General features: G+C 41.0%; 1 protein-coding gene across 4 annotated transcripts in view; it reads right to left on the bottom strand.

The window, feature by feature from the left end:
• Positions 1–15,708, bottom strand: part of SCCPDH (saccharopine dehydrogenase (putative)) — a 39,007-nt gene extending 23,299 nt beyond the window's left edge. Inside the window, exons 1-5 of one of the 4 annotated variants that reach the window (XM_070255768.1) lie at positions 15,390–15,708; positions 13,216–13,328; positions 6,016–6,096; positions 3,512–3,641; positions 1,132–1,181 (exon numbers count right to left, since the gene is read on the bottom strand). In XM_070255768.1, coding sequence (XP_070111869.1) covers positions 1,132–1,181; positions 3,512–3,641; positions 6,016–6,096; positions 13,216–13,328; positions 15,390–15,552 — 537 coding nt within the window. In that variant the 5' untranslated portion in view covers positions 15,553–15,708. Of the gene's footprint in view, positions 1–1,131; positions 1,182–3,511; positions 3,642–6,015; positions 6,097–13,215; positions 13,329–14,957 lie in introns of all 4 variants that reach the window. The other 3 variants (XM_070255769.1, XM_023632637.2, XM_023632638.2) reach the window with 3 other exon arrangements.
• Positions 15,709–18,649: the final 2,941 nt, after the last annotated feature.

Below are 18,649 nucleotides of genomic sequence, written 5' to 3'. Positions count from 1 at the left end.
ACACATGCTAACAAGAGCACCAACCATGTCTTTCAGGTTGCTGCCTCTGACCTTCCAAATGCCATTCACTTGTCAAGGCTAACCTTAGGCCTTTATGAGGCATTCCCAAATTACTCAGGCCTACACCCTTCATTCTGATACTCTACTGGATATTCTCTGTAACCACAAATTTTAGCATGTTTTATACAGTTCTTTGTGTTTATTAATCTGAACCCACAATCCAGATGAATAGAACCATTACTCTTATTTAAACATGCTCCACCCCACCCCACAGGTATGTCTTTATCATACTATTTCCTCTCCCTTATCCACACCTCCACAGCACCAACCTTTAAAATTCAGTCCATAGCCCAGCTTCTCCAAAAAGTTCTTGACCTCTGGCCTCCCAGCCAAATGTCCTCTCCATTCTCAGACTCCTACAGTACTTCAACTGATCTCTTTAGTAAACACTTCCTATCTCCCGCCCAGCTAAATTATTATATTTTTAAGGGCAGGGTTTGCATCTTATTCATTTATGTGTCACATTATCTTGCACTACTATATATACATATATACTTGCACTACTACACGATATTTGTTGAATGAATACTTTTTACAGAGAACAAATACTTATGAAGCCTCAAGCGTAGACACAGAATTGGATTAGACGTTACTAGCAAATAAAAGTATTATCATAAAACATGAATCTTTCCCAGAAATGCAACTATCTTATGTTCCCAGATAGACTATAAATTTCATAAGATTACAATTCCACCATACATTTCTTGTATGGCCCAACTCCAAGATAGGTACATGATAAAAATGTACTGACTCAGCCTTAGGTGATAATTTTCTTGGATGACAATATTTATTATATAACAATGATAGATACTTTAGTGTTAGGACCATGGTAATTCATTCTTACATAATGAATTATGCAGTTGACTTAAAATAGAAATTATTTTTAAAACAAAGTAATTCTCAACAATCTAGTATATTTACTTTTTAAAATTAAACGGTGACTTTCATACACTAAAAATTACAAATATACATAAAATTTAATTAATCTAAATCTTTTTAAAAAGACATGTATTATTTCCAAAATGTTTTTACTATTAACTTAGAAAACACTTGACAAACAGAGAAACCAACCTCAGGTCCTGAATGTACAGTCAGGAAACTCTCCACAGCAGTCAAAGTACCTAAAAGAGTAGGAAAGTGGTGAAACTAAAATCTACTTAGCCAGGACAAGTAATAATAAACTATTCCTACTCATTTCAGGACTGCTTTTACTAAGCCCACAGCTGACATGGTCAGAAAATCTGTACTTAAAGCAGTTTCATTATGTTATCGTAAACACACCTTAAAAAGCAGCTGAAGCAGGTAAACTGTGAGAAGAGGAGTTGAGCACAAACTCTGCCAGTCCTGACAAAATCTTGTCTAGTATTCAAACTGACAAGGCTAAAACTCTGTTCAAACAACGCAACGACTTAGCTCACTCATTCTGAAAGGCTATCAGAACACAGTTCTCAAAAATACATCTACGGGAATTATTCTGTTTTCCAATGTGACAGTTTTCAAGGAGACTTATTAGTAGTGACTTTCAATGAATATACAGAAAACCTATCAAAATGGTCTTCGTGATGGCTTATAAAATACTTAAAATGAGGCTTTTAAACAGCAATAAAAATATAACAAATATAAAGTAAAAATAGAAAACCAAAGCCAGAAAAAGGGGAGAAATCACTTATAGTAACCATGAGGTCTAATATATAGGTATAATGGTTAATCTTTGAATTGCTTGAGAGCAGTAAGAAAAAAGGAAAACAGAATGGATGGCTAATTCTCAAAATCTGATAAAATAAAATACACCAACTTCTTAAGAGAGTTCCTAGTTTTAATTCCAAGAGAAAATTAAAACATGGGACCTTACAAAGTTGACACTGAGTAAGATAACAAATAACCACGTCACCAACAAAGATGATACAGCAGATGAGAACTGTAGCCACAAAAATGTCACTAGTCTGACCACTGACAAAAACCAAGAACAGATCATTAAGGTATAACTGACTGGAGATGATTCTGAGGTTTGTTAAGAGAATGTGGCCTGGATATGTGCCTCTATGATCTAACCTTATCCACGGAAAGAACATGGACCACCTAAAACAGTATGTCACAAGATGTGGACCATTTGCAGCAAACATCAGCCGGGTACTTGTCAAAATGCTGACTCCTGGGTTTCAGTACCTGAAGCAAAAGTTTTTAAACAAACCTTAAAGTAATATTTCTCCTTTAAAAAGAAAAAGACCTGTTCAAAACAACAAAAACTATTAAATATTTAGGAATAACCTCAAAAAGAAATACATAGGACCATTCTGAAGAAAATATCTAAACTTTACAGACTTAAAAGAATTTTTTTAAAAAATAGAGACATACTACGCCCATGGATTGAAAGACAAAGTATTTTAAAGATGTTGAATTCATGTTCTTTTTATTGGGAATGGTTTGTGTTTCATCATTAAGTATGATGTTGGCTATTGCTTTCTGACATTTATTATGTTAAGAAAGTATTCTATTTCTTAATTTCTAAAAATTTAAAATCAGTAAATGGCATGAATTTTCAAATAATTTGAGATGGACATATAGCTTTTCGCCTTTGATATTCTGATGTGAAGATTATGTAATTTCCTAATAAATCTTGGTCCTGATATATTACTCTTTTAAAATGCCATTGGGTATTTAGTAAAATTTTATGTAGCTATTTTCTTTTATTACTAATTTCATAAGCAAGATTGATTTGTAGCTTCTTTTGGTGTGTGTCCCATCTTTGCTGGGCTTTGGTTTCAGAGTTAACTTTTTAATATAAAATGGAACACTTTCCATCATTTTAAGCTTCTAGAAGAGTTTGTATGGCACTGGAGTTATCTGTTTCAGGCCATTTTCTAAATGGACACCTTTTAATATGTATGATATTAGTAACTTCTATTGTTTCACCATAGTAAATGACTTTTTCCATTCTTAAATTATTGTCTCCACTTTATAAGTAGGGTAAAAAAATATGACAAAAAACTTTGTTCAATACTTCCTAGCTTTGCTGGTTAAAAAAATTAAAACCTTAAATTATAATATCTATATAAATTATACTTTATGAGACTGACGTGCTGCCTACCGTGCTAAGGATGCAACTTAAATTATACTTTAAAATGTGTTAATTCCTACACAAAGTAAGTTTGAATTTATATTGAGTGCCCAATTTTTTTTTCCCAGAAATTTTACAGTTGTAACCATAACTAAATTAAGACAATGGATAATTCTTCACTTTAGAACATTTCTAGTACTATGCATGTCTCAAGAAACAATAGTGTCAATAGTATTTTATAACAAATATAGCTGTATTAAAAACATAACATGTTTTAACATTATCCATTTATAGTTATGTTTCTTTTCCCAACCAAATCTTAGTTCATCACAATTACAAACATGAAGCCTTTCTATTATTAAATTCAATTATTGCTTATTGATCAATAATTACCATTCATTTTATTTCTGGTATATATTACTCCCAGATCTGCTGGAATGGAGTCAAAGCCACTGCTTCCAACAATATAAACACCTTTTTCTGCAGCTTTCTCATGATACTTCCAATACATCAGCTCCAGAAACTAAAAATTTCAGGACAAAGGATTGAATCAGAGCGATACAGAAACATATAGACCAATATTAAATGATTTACATTTAAAGATTTTATTTTTTTCTTTTTTCTCCCCAAAGCCCCCCAGAATATAGTTGTATATTCTTAGTTGTGGGTCCTTGTAGTTGTGGCACGTGGGACACCACCTCAGCGTGGCTTGATTAGCGGTGCCATGACCGCGCCCAGGATTTGAACTGACGAAACCCTGGGGAGCCGAAGCGGAGCACGAGAACTTAACCACTCGGCCACGGGGCTGGCAATGATTTACATTTAAAGACAAAGCAATTAAACTTTGAAAATGCTAACCAGTATGGTTCTGTAGTGAAATATTAACTGTCAAAATGTCTTCACCTATTCAGGAAACATTTACTGTATATCTACCACGCGCCAGGTGGTGTGGGCGATATGCTGATCCGACTTAATGACACTATTAATTTTTCAGAATGACTTTTAAACACAAAAGTAATACCTATTATGAAATATTAATATAGAAAAACACAAAGAAAGCAAAAAAAGTTCCCCCAAATCACATTACCCAGATGCACAGCATTACAGCAATCTATCTGTGCACATATATAAATAGGAAGAAAGCGCTCAGAAAGGAGGGGCTGTGAGAGGGGAAGAATGTCTATTCAAATCCTTTGTTTTAGATTTACAGAAAAAACAAGTCGTAGAGAGTTCTCAAATGCTCCTCAGTAAGTTTCCCCTATTATCACATCTTTTGCATTAACATTTTTAAAATTAATGAACCAATATTGATATGTTATCATTAACTAAAGTCCATACTTTACTCAGATTTCCTTAGTTTTCACCTAATGTCCTTTTCCTGTTCCAGGATCTCATCCAGGATGCCACACTATTACACTTAGTTGTCATCTCCTTGGGATCCTCTAGGCTGTGACAATTTCTCAGACTTTCCTTGTTTTGGATGATGCTGACAGTTTTCAGGAGCACTCGTGAGGTATTTTGAGGAACGCCCTCTAATGGAACTTCTCTTATGTCTCTCATGACTACACTGGGATTACAGGTTTTGGGGAGGAAGACCACAGTGGTAAAGTGCCATTTCATGACAACATATCAAGAGCACCTACTATCAACGTGACCCATCACTGTTGCTGTTGACCTTGAATACCTGGCTGAGGCAGTGTTCGCCAGGTTTCCCCACTGTAAGGTTCTTCTTTCCTTCCCCTCCCTTCCACACCGCACTCTTCGGAAGGAAGTGACTATGTGCAGCCCACACATAAGGAACGGGGAGTTATGCTCCCCCTCCTTGAGGGCAGAGTAGCTACATGAATTATTTGGAATTCTTCCGCACAGATCTGTCTCTTCTCATCCCTCTGCCCATTTTTTAATTGGGTTATTTGAATCTGTATTACTGACTTACAAGAGCTCTGTATATTCTAGATCTTTACTAGGTTTTGATATCACTTTTATGGTAGTTTATAAGATAATTTAGAAGCTTTTCAACATCTCTTTGCTCCAGAATATTTGAAATAAGATAGAAATTGGCTTTTGTTTCATTCATGTTTCCTACCTCTTCTTGAATCAATCTTGGTAATTTATACTTTCCTAGTATTTTCCAATGTATGTTATCAGTTGATAAACTCCAAGTACATACTATATTGGCACACTGATGATGGTAATCAGCAGAGACTAGAGGGACCGATGAGGTTCCAGGTTTAACAGAGGTAGTAGAGCTTAGTGCACACGAACGCACCACTGCCTGCAGTCAGACAAACCTCAGCTCAAGTCCTCGTTTTTCTACTTAGGAGTTGCATGACTCTGAGCCAGTTATTTAACCTTCCTAAGCTTCAGTTTCCTTGTCTATGAGATAGGGAAGATGATGATACCTACTTTATAGAGGAATGTTGGAAAAGTTACATTAAATCCTTATTTAGCACACTGTAAACATCCAATAAATGTAAACAGTTAAAATTTTTAGGATGACGGGATTTGACAAGTATTTTTCAGTACTGTTGTGAAAATGTCTGATTTTAAAAAGGGAATTCATAAGGAAAAAGTTACAAAAACAAGATCCTGAGAATTAGTCATAGCGCATTATTTTAATTAATTCCATTTACAGCATGCAGTAGCTGTAAAAATCAGCACATCCTATACACAAAGGACTTGAAATACATGAGGTTACAGGGAAGAACAAAATTCAAGAAAACTGAAGCAGTACCTTACCATTCTGCTCTCCTTCAAGCCATCGATGGAATACCATCTCCAAACACTAGGAGGAGGGATCAGCTTCTAAAATAAGTCTGCGAAACTGCACTAAATATTTTCCACTTTAACACAAAGTTGTGTTGTCAATTCTGTTCTTTCTTTTTCATTTTACATACCTGAGGTTCTCCACAGATGTCAATACAGCTAGTTCCATTTTCAATACATGCTTTTACTACAGGTTCTCCATAAAATCGATACTGAGGGAATCAAGAAAACAACAGTTTACTCTTACTTAGCAAGCCTAAATGAATGAAATACCATCGGGTTTTGGAAGTACAGTCTTGGTTATTAAGAAATCAAATATTAATAAAGTTGCCTAAAGACAAATTGAGACAACAATGTAAGTACAATGTAACACCTCTCAAGTGTAAATAAAGGCATGATGGAATTAGAGTATGTACTTACCTCTAACTGAAGACAAAATGGGAAGTTTTATAGAAGTGACTCATTTGAGTTGAATTCTGAAGAGAAAGGACATTCCAGGAAAAAGAAATCCAGATAAAGGAAAAAGTATATATAAAGGTGTGAGAAAGGGGGCCATTCAGGATACCTGAAGCGCAGAGGAGTTGAGAGGGGAGTGGGCCAGCTCAGGTAGGACCACTAGCGACATGCTATCGAGACTGAACTCTATCTTTTCGGGATTACTAGGCTCTCCTGGAGGACTTTAAACAGGACAGTGGTGTAAGATTTAGAGCACAGATACATCACTCTGCCTGCGGTTCTGGAAAACAAAACTCGTGACAGCTAAGAAACAATGGAGGACAAAACTAAGGAAGGAGAAGGATATCCTAAGGATGAGATTATGCTAAAAAGGCAGCAATGACTGGACTTCCTGATTAGCTGGACAAGGGCAACAACAGCTAGTGGCACTATTAGCCAAAATAAAAGAAAAACAGGAAGAAGGGAAGGTTTGGAGGGGACAAGTTTAATATAGGACAGGGTAAATATTCTGAGCCTGCACGATTTTGGATATCCCAAATTAGCTGTTGCTCAAACTCAAGGAATTAAAATATAAAATTTAATGTGTAATAGCGAACACATCAGGATCAGTCCTAATTCAAAGGAAGCATGACAAATTTTTCCCTTTGTGAGGGTAGGGTAGCGAGAAGCACAAACTCCTCTGCTTTTCTCATTCCTGGCAGCATAAGATGGAGGAAGGAGATCGTCTTTTCCTTGTAGCCTTCAAGAAACATGTAAAGGGACACTTAAAACAAAAGACAGGGAAATGCAAGGACCAACCTTTTCAAGTAGTCAGATAGGCTGTCTTCTTTATCTAACTCCACAGCCTCCCCTCCACAGCCCCCTCCCCTTCCTTTTTCTCCCCAAAGCCTCCCGGTACACAGTTGTGTATTTTTTTTTTTTGGTTGTGGGTCCTTCTAGTTGTGGCATGTGGGACGCCGCCTCAGCGTGGCTTGATGAGCAGTGCCATGTCCGCGCCCAGGATTCGAACTGGCGAAACCCAGGGCTGCTGAAGCTGAGCGTGCAAACTTAACCACTCAGCCAAGGGGCCAGAATGCCCCCCTTCTTAAGAAAAGCAAATGACATTGGAATTATAGGACTGAAAAAGCGTATTGAACTTCTAGTTTCTCCTCTGCCATCAATCAACCACAGAAATTTACTGAAGCACTTAACTTCTGAGGCAATATGGTATAAGGGAACAGATCAAGGCAGCAAGATCCACGTTCATGCCCTGAATCCGTCATCTACTGGCTACATGAATTTATTTACAAATCACTCACATGGACTACTACACTAATATAATACACATTTTAAACATAAAATAGGAATAAAGTTGAAATTAAAATAAATATAAGTCAAAGCTCTTTTTCTTTCTGCACCCAATGGACCATCTTGGGTAATCCTTAAGGTTTATACACATCACCTTTGAAACTCAGAGATTTCTTTGGTCTTTCTCTTGGTTATCTTACCCCAAAGTTTCTCAAGTTGGCCAGCAGTCCACCTGCATTGGAATCACCTGGGTCAACTGTTAAACACGCTGGTTACTCAGTCCCACCGCAAATCCCTCCCAAATCAGGTTTTCTGGGGTGGACTCCAGGAATGTGCATGTTAAAGAAGCCTTACAGTGACTCTTCGGTACATCAGACGTGGAGAGTCTCCCTGGAAAATCTCATCTGCTCTCCTGACTTCACCTATGGCACGAATGCTCATGACTTCCAACCCCATCTGATGTTCCCTGATAAGGTTTCCTCACCTGTGGTTTATGGTAGAAAGTTCAGGACCAGCAAAAGCACAGGACATGGGGCATGAGTCACACATAAAACTAATCTGACTTTGGCTTCATTTTCCCTCCTTTTATTTTCCCTTTACCCTTATTTCCTCACTTACTTAAAAAAAAAAAATTCCACTATATTGTATGTGTTTCCTATCTTAATTGAAGAATGCCTAGCAGACATCCCAGTTTCAGCAGGTCCAAAATCAACTTCATCATGTTTCTCTCAAAACCAGTTTCTCCTCCTCCACAACCTAGCACAGGAGACAGTACAGCATGATGCTTAGAAGTGCAGGCTCTAGTTCAGACTGCCTGGTCCCCTCCTGACATCTGTTCTGATCTACTCAACTAGGGATGACGGGGACAAAACTGTGGGACTGCACGGGTGTCTATAGCATGCGCTTTTAAAGTCAGGCCCATTGAAATCCAGGCTCTGCACTCACCAGCTGTGTGACCCCGGGCAAGTCACTTTACCTCTCTAAGTTTCTATGTCTTCACCAAATAAATAGATAATAACAGCATCTACTTCACTGGGTTGTAGTGAGGATGAAGGAAGATAATACAAAAAGTTCAGCACAGTGCTGGGTACACAGTGCTCAGTAAATGTTAGTTTTATTCTTTTTTGTTATTAATGGAATCACTCTCCACACAATTCTCCAGTGAGAAATTCGGAATCTCTTTTTGATTCTGTCTGTCCTGGAAGTCACCAAAGTTTATCAAATTAGTTCCCTAAAAATACCGCAAATCAGTCCCCTCCCCTCTCCAAGTCCAAATCTTAGTTCACACCCTTGTCACCTCTCATCTAATTTATTACAAATAGTAACTCGTTTCACTGCAGCCAATCTAGCCCCATCTCCAAAGAAATACCAAACTATTATTCTAAAAGAAAAATCTGTCACCTTTGCTTCCATCATATATATACATATATCTCTTAAGATCCTTCACTGGGTCTCCAGTGCCTCTATCATATAGTTCGTATAGTATAAAGTCCAAACCTCTTAGCATGTCACAAAAAGTCCTCAAGAATCATGTCACACTACTGCCCCTTAATCCCCACGTTCCAGCTGTTCTAATTGCTCCATAATCTCCTGAACATGCTGTTTCTTCACACTTGTGTATTTTTGCTTCTACCACCTACAACATCCTCCGCTCATCCCATGACTCCCTGGCTAACTCCCAACTCCTCCAGGTCAGCCTTCTCCCGCAGGTGAACTTCCCATGCCTCAGCTAGTGAGCTACAGCCTTTCAGCTATTCGGCTTCTCTAGAAGTATTAGAAAGCTGCAGTAAAGCATTAAGGAGCTTTTAAAAATAGTAACAGCTCCTTTTGGAAAGACCATGCATTTTTTTATTCACCATAATCCCCCCATTCCTTATGCTGTGTTCTGTCACACCAGGCCCACTTCCCCCTTGGGTAATCTGAGGCTGAGACTTCTGCACTAACATCCTTATATTATGATGTTTTAATTTTTCTCTATTTAGTATCCTTGTGCTTTTACGAGATAAATGGACAGAGTCAGAGCAGCAATCTTTGATCTCGGAGGAGACATTTCTCCCCAGTGAAGCAAATTAGCTTATAGGTCAAAATTGCAATCCTGCTCTCAATGTTCCACGTTCTAACCCAGTGGTCTCCCAAGTAGGTGTTCTTACCTCCAGGGGTACATAAAACAACCCAGAGTGTGGAAGTAAACATTAACTTTTATTCCTCCTAATTTTTTATAGGAAACGCAAAGAAAAAAATGAAGTTTCATTAATAGTTAATATACGGATTGACTACAGCATGTTTCCTGGGCCACGTCAAGTGGTCATGTGTTGCAGGATACAAAGGGCATCCTGAGGGCAGGTGGGAGAGTTCCACAGCACAGAGGGGGCCACCCTCAGGCATTCAGTCACTTTTAGTAGATTTCGACTAATGCTCCTTCACACACAGCTGAATAATTTTACAGGTATCATTTGGTTTAACGAAATAAACCCTCACAAAATAGACAAGTAGGTCAAAGAAATACCTGCAAGGAAATAAGTTACGATCCCAAACTGGCAAAGCTGACACTTCCACGCCTGGGAGTATAATTCTGTTACCTATATTACAAAGTGAAAAGTGACAATCCAAGTAGAGCTCAGGGAGGAGCAGGTTTTGGTGGCAGAAACCTAGAGACTGAACTACCGAAGTGGAAACATCAGAAGAAGGTAGTTCGATCCACCAGCCTGGAGTTTAGGGGGAGGTCCTCACTGGAAGTGAATTAACGCAAAACTCCCCAGCATGTGGATGGTATTTAAAGCTATGGCTCTCCGACCTTTTTGACTACAGCCCATGCTTAGAAATTCACTTCACAGAGCAGCTCCACACACGAATATATCCAACTGAAACAAAATTTGATGAACAGTACTTACATGTATTATGTGTAATTCACCCTATTTTCTATTCTAATCTGTCTGATTTTTCCTTTTTAATGCTGAGTCTCAATCCATGAAATTGATTTCATACTGTTTAAAAAATACTGACCCACTTAGTTTCTGTCTGGGATGATGAAAGTTCTGGAAATGAGATGGTGATGGTTATAGAACATTGTCAACGTACTTAATGCCATTAAAGTATACACTTAAAAATGGTGAAAATGGTAAATTTTATGTTATGCATACTTTACCACAATAATAATAATTAATAATAATAATAAACTAGCCCAGAGAACGTAAACAGAGAAGAGTTTCTAAGGCCTGAGCTCTGAGGCCTCTGGCATTTATAGGAGGATAAAAAGATCCAACAGAAGAGATTGAGACAAAGCCAGTGGAGAGGAACCCCAGGAGAGGGTAAGCACCCAGAAGCCAGATGAGGAATGGAAAAAGTGATCAACTGGAACAAATGCTGAGAGGTTTATTAAGATGAGGACTGAGGCCTGGATCTGACAGGAAGGGGAGCATGGCAGAGTAGCTTCATGGAAGCAGTGAGGATAAAAGACAACAGGAGTAGTTTAAGATAGAGTAGGAGGTGAGGAAGTGGAGATGGTAAGTAAAGAGAACTCTTGCAAGGAGTTCTGCTAAAAAAGGGCACAGAAGAATGGTGTAGTTGAAAGAGTATGTGGAATTAAGGGAAGTTATTTTTTTTTTTAAGATGGGAGATATAATCACATATTTGTATGTTGACAGAAATAAGCCAATAAAGAGAAAAATTTGATGATGATAGGAACACATAACTGTAAACATAAAGTCTTGGAACATTGCTCCCAACACGAGCTGGGGCAGTTTTCCTCATAGCAAGAGGTCAGAGTCAGGCTAATGCAGGTAGGTAGGCAGGCAGATCTCGGCGGTGTGGGAATGAAGAAATTTTTTTTTTTTTTGCTTTTTTCCTCCCCAAATCCCCCTCAGTTGTATAGTTGTAGGTCCTTCTAGTTGTGGCTGAAATTCTCTTCTGAAAACTTTTGTTTTCATAGTAGAAAAAAATAAAAAAATAAAAGAAATAAAATTACCCGATAAGAGTGAAGAAAAAGATGAAATGCTAAAAGTATGAGGAAAAAGAAGTTGTAAAGCTGCTGCCTCAGCAGGAGAGACAATAGCGTAGGGAAATGGAGGAGAACTGCTGGAGGTGCTGAGGCCTCACACGATGTTTGTAACCACATATTTAAAATGGGACCAGTCAGCATGAGGATGCATTTTTCTCCAGACACACTGGATCACTCACGTTCAGGTGAAGAGTAGGCAGAAAGCTGGAATAACCAAGCTTGGGGTTTCTCAAAGTACTGGGGAGGGAAGGGCAAGGCAGCCGGCTGAGGATGCACATGAGAGCAATTCAAGCAAGGAACCATGGATTCTAAGCTAGTTCAGAATGAGATAAATCTAAATAAGGAACAATTTAAAAATACTTTTACTTGGTAACAATCAAAAAACCTTTCTGCTTTCATTTAAAAAAAATTATCAACAATTTTCCAGATGCTTAGTTTTCAAATGTTTTGCCAATTGTGATGGCTTCCTCAGATCAGTAAATGTCACCAACACCCACCCTGTTATACAGGCCAAAAGCGTCCCTTTCATATCCAGTACGATAGGAGAAGCCAGTGGTTCTCCTCTCAAAATATGCTCTGAACCCAGCCACTTCTCACCTCCTCCACCACTCCCACCCTGTGCTCGCCCTGCTGGCATCATTCCACTATTGGTCCCCTCCCATCTATTTTTCCTCTCAGAAGACAAAGAATTTCAAAACTGTAAGTCAGATCATGCCCTTGCTTCCAACCATTCAATGACTCTCATATTTAGAAGAAAATCCAGACGCTGACCTTGACCTAGCTCCGAGGTACCTTGCCAGTCCAACTTCCCACTCTCTGCCCCGCTCACAGCCCAGCCCCACTGGCTCGCTCACATGCCTCAGTCTTGCAAAACACATGCTCATCGCAGGACCTTTGTATCTGCTCTTCCCTGGAACACTCTTTTCCTCAAATATTCACAGAGTTTACAACTTCACTTCATTCAGTCTCTATGCAAATGTCAACTCATCACAGAGACCTTCCCTGACCGTCTATCTAAGAGAGATTAATATGCCAATCTCATTATCTCCTTACCCTGCTCTATTTTTCTTCAAAGCACTGATCACTACCTACTATTCTAACCTTATTTTCCTCTCTCTCCCACTGAACTATAAGCTTCACGAGGGATTTTCTGTTTTGTTCACCATTATGTCCCAGGTACCTAGACTAGTACAGTTTACATATAATAAATATTAAATAAACCAATGAATTCTTTTTAAATCTCTATTTCTGTACATGTCTTTAACATATATATTTATACAGTAAATAGGAATATGATTTATAAAAAAAAAACTATATATTTTTTTAAAAGGTTGGCAATTATATCTGTAAGCAATAAACAAACCAGCACACAGTCCCTGAGTGTGGCATCACAGACAGCCTGTCACCCTCTCTCTCAGGAGACTTTGGTATCCATTTGTTCCTTACAAGCAAAAACTCCCCATATGAGGTTAAGGGCCTGAACCAGCTCTTCTGTCCCCTGCCCTTATGTCCCTCTGGAATATAAAATACCAGATTCTGCTGGAAATGAATAGATTGCTTGTTTTGATACAAAGAAGGGCTGATTACTTACTGGGCCTACACAATTGAGGACAACGGCTGCCTGTTTAGCCATTTCATCAAGTGAGGCTGGATTAGTGATATCACAAATTATTGTTCCAACTTCAGATGGCAGCGTCGGTCTTCCTAAAATAAGAAATAAATGGTTTTAAGTAAATCCTGATACAGTATTAGATTTTTCAGATCTTTTTTTAATAGTAATCAGTGATGGCATACTTACTAAATATACTGAAAGCTAATTCTCCCTCTCAAATAAAAGATAAAACTATTTTTAACCAGGTAATAAAAAAAGGAAAAGGCTATGAGGAAAATGGGGTTCATATTATGGGTTACTAAAAAACATTACTAACCTTAAAAAAAAAAAACCTAACATAAGCAATGTGTAAATGACAACCCTGTGTAAAATGATAATTTCACAATCGTTTAAATACTGAGTAGATGATTATCCTGAGTTCCTCTGCGAAGTATTACAAAAATAATTTCTCAACTATTAACAATTATATATGAGAAAATTATGAGGGCAGAAGGAAGTTAACATCAACATAATAAGAACAAAAGAGGACTCCGAAGTGAAAAGCACAGTCTAGAAAAGAACACTGAAGCTCATAATAAGGAAATAATTGGAATTAACCGAATAACACCGGTTTTGATGGGTCAAGGTGTACTCCTCGCAGCAAGTTGATCTGGGCATTACAAGCGGTAGGGCATTACAAAAACTAGGCTACACCTGTACAGCCTTGCTGAGCAGGGGAAAGAAATGGAGGAATTATATTTTCATAGTGAAATTATTTCTTTTGGAAAAGTAAAGAAAGAGCAAAAAGCTCTCTGGTCAAGATTCTGTGTGTTGGTAGTGGCAGCAGGAAGAACTGTAGGAGAGTCCAACCCACATGGTATCTTCTATACATAACCACAAACAAAACGGATTCTATACTCCCGCCATAGGCAGGGCTCTGGGTGGAATCATGAGGAAGAGAGAGATGAGGATTCAGCAGAGGACTGAACCAGAACGCTAGCAGGTGCTATCTGTCTGCACGAGAGGCGAGTAGGGTGGAAAACCTGTAGCCAAATTTAAAGGCTACTGAGTCCTAAATTAGATGCCTCCCCTCGACCACGAGGGTAGGGTCCGTGTGTGTGTTTCTCTCTCCCATATCCGTATCCCCAGCACTTAGAACAGGACCTGGCATAGAAAAGACCACTCAATAAAAATACGTTGAAGGAACGCTGAAAGAGTAAGCAAACGCTCAAACCAGAAATACAAATTTGGGATAGAGAGCAAGGCTGCTGGACGGTTCCCACAATCAAAAAAATGAAAGCCACAACCCCCTTATCAGTAAAACTCGGGCTTTCCCTCCCCCCTCCAGAACACAAGACGGAGGGAGAGGACGAACAATCTTGAAGCAACCATGCTCCACTGTTCTATCGATCTGTTTTATAAACCTGTTTTATCTATTTTTCTATCAAATATCAAGAAACCTCCCGCCCCACCGGCTACCCCTGCTCTCGAGTGGGACAGGAGAGGAAAAGCCGAATGAACGCCTTGACTGTCTCGCCAGTGGGACCCCCCCAAGCCAAAGGAGAAATTCAAAAGAGCGGAAACCAATTTTAACAGTTTTCTTAAATTTAGGGGGTAGAAGAAAGCCTTGACTCTCTCCGAAGCACCCTCTCTCCGCCCGCCGTCAGCCGGGCTCGGGTGCCGCCGGGGGAGGACCGCGGCCCGCGGCGAGGGCCCCGGCGCCGTGCCACCCGCCCCTTTACCCAGCCTCAGGGCAGCCCGCTCCAGCACGCGCTGCAGCTTCTCCCGGCAACGGCCCGCCACGGCCCAGGGCAGGCGGGAGCTCCGCCCCGGGGACACCTGCTCCCGGGCCACCTCCTCGGTCACGAACTGGCCGGTGAAGCCAGACGCGCCCAACACCACCAGCTGGAAAGGCCGCGGCTGGGTCTCCATGACGAGCCCACAGCGAGCGGAGGCCCCGGGCAGGCGGAGCGCACTGCGCCTGCGCCTCAGACAGCGACCCAAGTACCGGGCGCAGCAACCGCCCCTGACGCTACCGCCGGCGTCGGGGCCAGCTGCGCGCCGCGCTCCCGAGGCCCGCGCGCCACCGCGCCAGGGCCCCGCCCCCGCCGTGCAAGGGCCCCGCCCCAGTCCCCGCCGCACCGCGCCCCCTCCCACGCCTCCCCGCACCGCGCCTCCCCTCGGAGGCTTCGGCCTGGCAGCGTGGGTGGCCGGTTCTAGCGGCGGGACCGCGGCGGGTGCTGACGGGAGCCCGCGGGTGCTGACGGGAGCCCACGGGTGCGCAGCCTCCGCGCTGGCGTCGGTCCCGCACAGCTCTGACCGCCTGAGACGCAGCATCCTCTTGCCCTCCCTGAGGCTGGAGGCGGTGGCTGCGGCTGATTATCCCTGTTCCACCCACAAATAAATTCCGGGAAAACCTGCTGATGACTGGAGGGGACTGCCTGATGTGGCTCAAGGCTGCCCTAGGGAGAGAAGCCCAAGGGGTCCTGGTCTACATGCTCATCTATGTGACCCAATTCATATCTAAAGTTGTATGACGACACAATAACCACACCCCACCTGCACTGATACCATTCAATGACCGTTCACATCATCTTTCCTTTGTCTAGTAAAAATTTCAGGTACATATGCCTTATAAACTTAGCCCTAACCCTCAACACATTGCAGCTCTTCACTGCCCTTGGGTCCTGTCCCCATGCTATTCTCTGAATAAAAGGAGCACTACTACCACACCTTGAGAGTCCAAGAAATCTTTCTTTCGACTCCTCAGCCTGCTTAACCTGCATCATGCCGATGGCCAAGAACTCCTTTCGCTTTTGAAGCCCTTCTTGGCCAAGTGATGTCTGTGAAGCCGGGTGGATGTGGAGCGTGAACACGGGCTCTGGGGTCCCCACAAACCACCTTGTCGTCCTGTGCTGCCAGCCCCTGACTCCACCGCCTGGCGCCCGTCACCTCCAGGACCCCCTCCTGGTTGATGACATGGTTGTTCATGTTGAAGCTCCATGTGTTACCGAACCTAAAGTGAGTTCGCTCACCCGTTGTGCAGCAAGCCAATCTCCGACACTGGGTGTGGTGGAAGAAAGTAGGAATTTTATTTTTGTACAGCTCTGAGCAAGGAGAGAGGGCAGCTAATGCTCAAATCCCAAACTCCCCGAAAAGCTAAAAGGAAGGGTTTTTATTTGGGGCTTTAGGTAGGGGAGGGAGAGCATATGGCCTTGCTGGTCAGCAGCTTTCCCATCAGCCCGTATCTCTTTGTGGGAGGAGATAGTCCGGGTGCTTGTCCTTGATGGTGTCCGTCTCCATGGAGGATAGCGGATTCTGGAGCCAGGAAGCCAGAGAGTAAGCAGGGAATTGGTGTTTTGGTTTTAACCCCATATATGCTGGGTTTAATGTGGGGAAATTGATATCAGGGTCGATATCACACGGTAAATAACCCCTAGGGCTGTGCTGCAGTTTGAGCAGCGGGGTAGTGAATGGTGATTCAGGAAATCCTTAAAATACAAAAGATATCGGAAGTTTCTTCAGCAGTGTTATTCATATAGTCAAAAACATTTTAATATAATTGAATAAGTAAATAGGAAAATGGGGAGAAGAGACAACTCTCCCAGCACAGAGGAATTCCAAATGATTGGTGTAGTTACTACCTCCTCTGGGAGAGGAGCTTACCTCCCTCGCCTTTGAATATAGATTTTGCTTAGTGACTTGCTTGCAAGGAGTAGAATATGGAAAGAGGGGACAGGGGGATCGCTTCACAGCGGGGAAACCTGGTAAACACCACTCCGCCAGCTGGTCAAGGTTATCATCATCAGTGGTAAGTCATGTTGATAGTATGTATCCTTGATAGATGTCTTTAAGAATGACACTTCATCTCTGGGCTTTTCCTCCCAAAAACCCATGACCTCAGTTTAACCATGGTGAATATTCCACAAAATACCTGACCAGTACTCCTCAGAATTGTCAAGGTCATTGAAAACAAGGACTGTCTAAGAAACTGTCACAGACCAGAGGAAGCTAGGATGACTAAGTCTAATGCGGTATCCTTAAACAGAAAAAGGACATCAGAGAAAAGCTAGTGAAATCTGAATAACGTGTGGAGTTTAGTTAATGACGATGCACCAGTATTGGCTTCCTAGTCGTGGCAAATGTTCCGAAGTAGTGTAAGATGTTAACAAAGGGAAAACTGGGGAGGGGTATAAGGGAATGCTCTGTACTATCTTTTCAACTTTTCTATAAACCTAAAACTAGTCTAAAATAAATGATGTATTTTAATAACCATTTCCATGCATGTGTATCAGATGCATGTAAATATGTCGTCTGGTTTAACGCTGTTCAGGGAGCATTTCCAGGGAGCCTAACCCATGTCAAGCCCTAAAATAGGTCCTGGGAATACAGTGATTCCTTAATTGGGAGGTAGACAGTTTAATTGCAGTATATGGGGCAGAGGAGAAGAGGAGCCATCTCTGGGGCAGAAGAAACACTTGTCCTAGGTTACCTGTTGCCCAAAACTGTGCTAGGGACCCTTCGATGTGCAGTAATGGGTACAGTTCACTGAAAAGGGAGTCTTCAAGAGGAACTTGGCCTTGAGTTCAATTAGTAGGGCTTAGATATAGAACGACTGAGAGAGGGACAGGTATTCATTTATTCACCAAATAAGCATTTATTGGGTGTGTCATTTGTACCTGGTACATAAACCAGGGCCAGATTTTTTTTTTTTTTAAAGATTGGTGCCTGAGCTAACATCTGTTGCCAATCTTCTTTTTCTTCTTCTTCTTCTTCTTCTCCTCCTCAAAGCCCCCAGTACATAGTTGTATATTCTAGTTTTAGGTCCTTCTAGTTGTGGCATGTGGGACGCTGCCTCAGCATGGCCTGATGAGCGGTGCTAGGTCCACGCCCACGATCCAAACCTGTGAAGCCCTGGGCTGCTGAAGTGGAGCGCGTGAACTTGACTGCTCCGCCACGGGGCCAGCCCCCAGATTTTGAAGTAAAGTTGTATTCTACTAAACACCAAGAAATCACTTGATAAGATGCAACATCCACTCCTGATTTTGTTAACTCTTGTTAAAATAGGAATAGATGGGTGCTTTTTCAAATTATGAAATATATTAGTCATACAAAAAAGCCAAAAACAGATATATTCCCACTACACACACTTCTTAAGAAAAATATTCCAGAGAGTGAGGCTTCTGGGCACCCATTCCTGAACACATTCCCTATCCTATCCCCAAGGTGGCCACTTGCCTAAATTTGGTGTTTATCACTCCTGTTTCTCTCTATTTCTGCTATCTATGGATTTCTAAACATTATAGTATTGCCTGTTTGACTTTTTTTATAAGTGCTAATCCTTGTGCATGACCTTCTTATTTGATCATGATGTCTTCAGCTTGTTCTCAAATGGTTCAGAACAAAAAATAATGTGTGGTATACTTGTGCAGAG

Source organism: Equus caballus, chromosome 30 (genome assembly GCF_041296265.1).
Source record: "Equus caballus isolate H_3958 breed thoroughbred chromosome 30, TB-T2T, whole genome shotgun sequence".
In the NCBI taxonomy this organism is placed as follows: Eukaryota; Metazoa; Chordata; class Mammalia; order Perissodactyla; family Equidae; genus Equus; species Equus caballus.
The sequence above is the reverse complement of the archived record's forward strand: the minus strand, read 5'-3'. Positions and strand labels throughout refer to the sequence as shown.